At 56.3% G+C, this 5,489-nt stretch overlaps 1 protein-coding gene across 1 annotated transcript in view; it reads left to right on the top strand.

The window, feature by feature from the left end:
- The first annotated feature begins 729 nt into the window (after window positions 1-729).
- Window positions 730-5,489, top strand: part of COPS7B (COP9 signalosome subunit 7B) — a 14,094-nt gene continuing 9,334 nt past the window's right edge. The window contains exons 1-3 of the mRNA XM_027875366.1: window positions 730-808; window positions 3,353-3,530; window positions 5,406-5,481. Of these exons, the coding sequence (XP_027731167.1) occupies window positions 3,369-3,530; window positions 5,406-5,481 (238 nt within the window). The 5' untranslated portion in view covers window positions 730-808; window positions 3,353-3,368. The remainder of the gene's footprint in view (window positions 809-3,352; window positions 3,531-5,405; window positions 5,482-5,489) is intronic.

Below are 5,489 nucleotides of genomic sequence, written 5' to 3' on the forward strand. Positions count from 1 at the left end.
GGGGGAACCCGCGTGCAGAGCAGGGAAATCTGCATGGGGGGGTGGAGAAGGGGGAGCCCGTGTGCAGGGCTGGGAAATCTGCATGGGGGGGTGGAGAAGGGGGAACCCGCGTGCAGAGCAGGGAAATCTGCATGGGGGGTGGAGAAGGGGGAACCCGCGTGCAGAGCAGGAAAATCTGCATGGGGGGGTAGAGAAGGGGGAACCCGCGTGCAGAGCAGGGAAATCTGCATGGGGGGATAGAGAAGGGGGAGCCCGTGTGCAGGGCTGGGAAATCTGCAGAGGAAAGGCATTTGCATGGGGAGGGGGGAGGGGCGCAGCTTGTGTACCCGACGGAAATCTGCATTGGGGGTCGCTGTGTGCGGAGCTGCGAAATCGGCGTGGCGGGGGGCGGTGGAAGGGAAACCCAAGTTGGGTTCGGAAGACGAAAGCACCAAGCCGTACACGTTCTGCGGCCGCAGCGCGGAGAAAGCTTTTGTCTGGCTGGGGGCAGGGGCCACGCATGCGCAAAGCGAGAAGGCCTTTGCAGGCGGAGTCTGCGTGCTGGGTAGTAGAAGCCGGAGGAAGCCCTCTCTGACCCGGCACGGAGAGGCTGCGCGTGCGCGGCGGCCGGAACCCAAGTGCTGCGGCCGGAACCTGTGAGCGTAGGGCTTGGGTTTCCGGGGGGGGCCTCGGAGAGGGCCGGCCCGGCGGAGGCAGATGAGCGGCGGACCGCGGAGCGATGATGGCCGCCTGACAACCCGCGGGGAGGCGCCGGGAGCGGACGGACGGAGCAGCGGCGGAGGAGACGCAGCCTTGGCGGCGGAGGCAGGTGCGATGAGCTGGGGGGGTCCCGGGGGGAGCCCCCGGGGGAGCCGGGGGGACCCAGGGCTGGAGGGGGCGGTGAGGCCGCTCCCCGGGGGTTGGTCCGCCCCGCCCCCCCTCCCCGCCTCCCGGTGAGCGAGAGGAGGGGGCGAGCCCCGCCCCCCCGAGGCCTCCCTTCCTCCCCCTCCCTCCCCTCCCCCCTCTGCCCTCCCTCTCATCCCCCTCCCCCTTCTCTGCCCTGCCTCCCCCCGTGCTACCCCTCCCCATCTCCCTCCTACCCTCCTTCTCCCCCCTCTCTTCTCTCCCCCTCCCCTGCCCTCCTTCCTCCTCTCCCCCTCCCCCCAATACCACCCCTCCCCCCAATACCACCTCTCCTTTTCTTTTCCTAAGGCGCCATGTGCCCCCTTCTCCACTTCTGAATTGCCTCCATCCCCAGGACTCAGGCATCCCCCTGCCCCCAGCTTCTGCTGGGCATGGTCCTGTGCCCCTGAAAGGGTCCCTCTCTGCGGAGATCCATTCCTCAGCACTCTTCTTAATTCCCCCCTCCCCCTCTCTACCACTCTCTGCAAGAAAAATTTTCTCCTCAGCTCCCATGTCCTTTTTCTTTATGCTCATTCCCTGCTGTATCAGTCAGTCACTCAACAAACATTTATGTATTGCCCAATTTGGCTCCCTTTGACACTGAGCAGCTTGAAAGTTGTAGCTCCGGTGTTTAGCCCAATAGTAGGAGCTTAATGGATGCTATTTGGGCAGCTAGATGGCCCAGTGGATAGAGTCCTGGGCCTGGCGTCAGGGGGACCTGAATTCAAATCTGACCTCAGACACTCACTAGCTGTGTGACCCAGGGCAAGTCACTTAACCTCTGTTTGACTTAACCCACTGGAGAAGGAAAGGGCAGACCACTCCAGTATCTTTGCCCAAGAAAACCCCATGGCCAGTATTGGTGTACTGTGGTTCGTGGGGTCATGAAGAGTCAGACACGGCCAAACAGCTTTTGGCTGGGCAGTGCCATTGCTGGTTGGTGCATAAAGACAAAAGCCCCAAACCAAGTACAGGAGGAGCTTATGGTCCTGCCTCCTTCCTCAGGTCTCCTCCACTCTCCTTTCCCGTTCCCTAGTCCCTCTCTTTTCTGTCCCCTGGGGCCCACACTGGGAGTGGAGGCTCCAGTTCTTCCTCATTGGGTGAAGGCCTGAGCACTGCCCCTTTCCCACAGCAGCATTCCCCTCCTCCTAACCCCCTTCCAAACTCACCTCTGCCCCTTCCAGACCCACTCCCCCCTCTTTCTCCCAAACACTCTTCCCTTACACCAGACAGACATCGTTTCTCCTGGGAGAAGAGAAATTTCCCAGAGACTCTCCATTTTGCAAAAGTCCTTTTGGAAGAGTTTCAGACCTTTGGGTGCTCACACGAGCCCCCTCACTTAGAGTTCTTTGTTTCCTTCCTCTTTCTGTTGTTCAGAAGAGAGTCTCCTGAGCAACCGCCGGTCTGCCCAGCATCCTGCTTCTGGGAGGCTGTCAATGTTCATGTGAACTTCAGCTCTCTTAGAGCAGATTAGCAAAAGAAACGCTCTTGTTTCCCCTCTGCACCATTTTGTCATGCTTCTGTCACCCCTTTTCCAATGTTTTGAGGAAGAAGACCCTTCTTGTACAGTTTTTTTATACACTGGGTACCCAAAAAATGCTTTTTAACTAACAATTCCACATATATTCTTTCCCTTCCAAGTAATCTGATCTCTCTCTGCACTGCTGCCCATCTCCACAATGGTGTAGGACTGAGAGACACCCCCCCTAAACACGTCTTCTCGAGTCATCACCACCCAAGCTTCAGCAGTGCATCCCCCCCCGGGCCTTCTCGAGGCCCTGGCGTTTGGTACAGATTCTCTCATCCCCACGTCTGGTGGTAGAGGCACGGATCTGAGGCGTCTGTAGGTCCACAGCAGCCTCTCTTCTGGTTTTGGCTTGATTCGGGTGTGATCCCACCTATCCGAGGTGACACCAGTGAACTCAAATGAAACCTTTGCATTTTAGGTTACTGGTTTGGTTTGACAGAAGAAGCAGCTTCTCTTTTCTTCGAAGATTGACTGCTCTTTTGTTTCTCTCTGCTGCTCTAGCAGGAGCTCTAGCCACACATTTGAGGCTCTAGAGTAATTGCAGGGAGTGAGGCGATTGTTTCCAAAAGAAGCTCAGGGTTTGAGGAGCAGTCTTGACTGTGTCTGCTAGCATGCTTGCTTGTGGAAATGGGAGGGCTAGAAGGCAGCTGCTTACAGACACTGTCTGTTGCTCTGAGGATGTCTAAGAACTTGGAAAGCCGTTCCCTTTCTACCTGTTCACCAGGAATCAAGAGGCTTTTTCTAAATGAATTTTAAATTCTCAGAATGCACATGTTTCCTTCAGTCTGGGCTAGATCCATATGACAGAGCAATGGCTTGTTCCTGATCTCAGGAGCAGTTTGCTTTTATCACAGGCACAATAAAAGCAAAGTCAAAAGCCGGATCAGCATAAATGGGATAGAGTGGGAGAGAACTGACTGATATGGCTCTCTTTTTGACTAGATTACCAGACCATAGAATGGCAGGCGAACAAAAACCCTCCTGTAACCTCCTGGAACAGTTTATTTTGTTAGCCAAAGGCACCAATGGTTCAGCCCTCACCGCCCTCATAAGTCAGGTCCTGGAGGCTCCTGGAGTGTACGTGTTTGGGGAACTGCTGGAGCTGTCCAACGTGCAGGAGGTAAGCGTTGTCTGGGCCTTGGAACGATCCCCCTTTTTCTGGGGCTTCTCACCCATCCCCCAGTCTCCAGGGACCTCAGGTTTATGGAGCCATCGAGCTTAGAGCTGCCCACCGGGCACTCATCCAGCAGAAGAGGAGGAGGATGGGCAGGGAGGCCTAGCTCGCTGGGCTGATTGGCCCTGGGCTCTGCTGAGGATCTGGATGAAGGAAGTGAGAAGCACGTCATTAAGGCTTCCAGGTGTTCTGGAAGGCAGGAAGAAAATTCCTGTTGATCTTTACTGAGTTAGGAAAGAATTCCAACAAAAACAAGGTTTTCAGTGGGGATACTGTCCCATTGATGGGCTATTGATGCAGACACAGGCTGAGGGAAGCGGGCCAGGAGCAGTGTGATGTAAAGTGACCTCCTGGAAGTATCAGGTAAACCCCCACCGACTGCACAGAGTGGGAAGGAACGGTGGAGAAAGCCTGAGTGGGGTGGGCGTGGAGGACAGGAGGATGCTGGGATGGATCAGAAGCAATAGGAGACGAAGCCTGAGAGACGTTTCTTTGGGGAGATCCTTGTTAGAGCCACGTGCCGTGGTTTGGTCATGGGAAAAATTAGTGACAATTTGGTCAGAAAAAAAATCGTGTGGAGAGAAGGGAGAGCAGAGTCATTGAAGTGACCCACGATGTGGAAAGTCAGCTTGAAGCGCCGGGCAGCCTTGCGGACTGTCTTTGGTGTTTTCTCAGTCGCTCTGCGAAGTCTGGTGGAAGCTGACGCTCCCTCCGGCCCGCTGCCTGGCGCACTCACGCATTCGCTTACACATCTGGGCAGCGGTCCTCAGCCTGAGGCTCCAGCATCCTCTCGCTAACGGCTCATTCTCTGCCCCTGTAGAATTCGTGCCCAGCGTGGTCAAAAACTGTCCAGGATGCTGACCACCAAAAGCCACTGGCAAAGAGATGAAAAAAGTTGGCCTTTTAGGACGGGCTCTCAGGAGTTCCTCCCCAAAGCCCCAGAGACTGCTTTCAGCTCTTCCTGCTTGGGCAGCCCCCACTGGCTCCTCGGTCGATCCACTTGGGAGCAGAGTTAGGCCAAAGCGCCCCGGGCCTGCCCCGTGACGTCCGCTTAGTGTTGTGGGGGCTGGGGAGGCGGGAGGGGGGTGACCCATTCCCCCAGTTCTGCCAGGGTCCTGGCCCACTGCAGATGCTTCGTGGCATACATATCTTCTCGCCCATTGTCTCACCCCGTCCTGGCGTGGCCGCGAAGGGTCTTCCAGCTCCTCTTTGCTCTTCCCTTGCTCCTTGTGACTCTGGGGGCCTGAACAAAGGGAACTCTGTTAAGTCGCTGCCAGAGATTGTGCTTGGACCAGATTGCTTGGGACTGTTGAGGGAAGCCGTGGAGCCTGTGTTCTCCAGGCTTGGAAAGAGGAGGATGGACAGTCTTCTCTGGGTAATCCTGCGCTCCCTGGTCTGGAAGCAGGGGCCTCCCTGGCTCAGGCCCCACTGAGCTGCTTTCTCCCTTTGAGTCAGGGATCTCAAGAGGGAAAGGATGGTGAGGGCTGCAGGGCCCTAACCTGGCCCCTGTTGCCCGGGGCTGCTGACCACATCCCTCCTTCTCCACACTGTTTTCAAATGAAACACTCAGAGCTTCTGGAAAGAAAAAGACAAAAACCTAGAGTTCCCATGGCAGCCTGTGCCCCTAAATCCCTCTTGGAGTCTCAAGAAAGGGACTTTCCTTGTTTGAAAGGGCCTTGGGCTCTCCCACCTCCCCTCCACTACAGAAACCTCTCTCCTGTGCCATCGCTGACCAAGTGTCAGCCTTGGTCATGCCTGATTCCAGGGGTAGGAGGCAGCCAGTCACTGCCTTGCTGTTCATGAATTGTCCTTCTTCCACAGCTTGCAGAAGGTGCTAATGCTGCTTATTTTCAGTTGCTGAGCCTGTTTGCCTATGGAACATACCCAGACTATATGGGTGAGTGG

Source organism: Vombatus ursinus, unplaced genomic scaffold (assembly GCF_900497805.2).
Source record: "Vombatus ursinus unplaced genomic scaffold, bare-nosed wombat genome assembly UNPS02014808.1, whole genome shotgun sequence".
Classification (NCBI taxonomy): Eukaryota; Metazoa; Chordata; class Mammalia; order Diprotodontia; family Vombatidae; genus Vombatus; species Vombatus ursinus.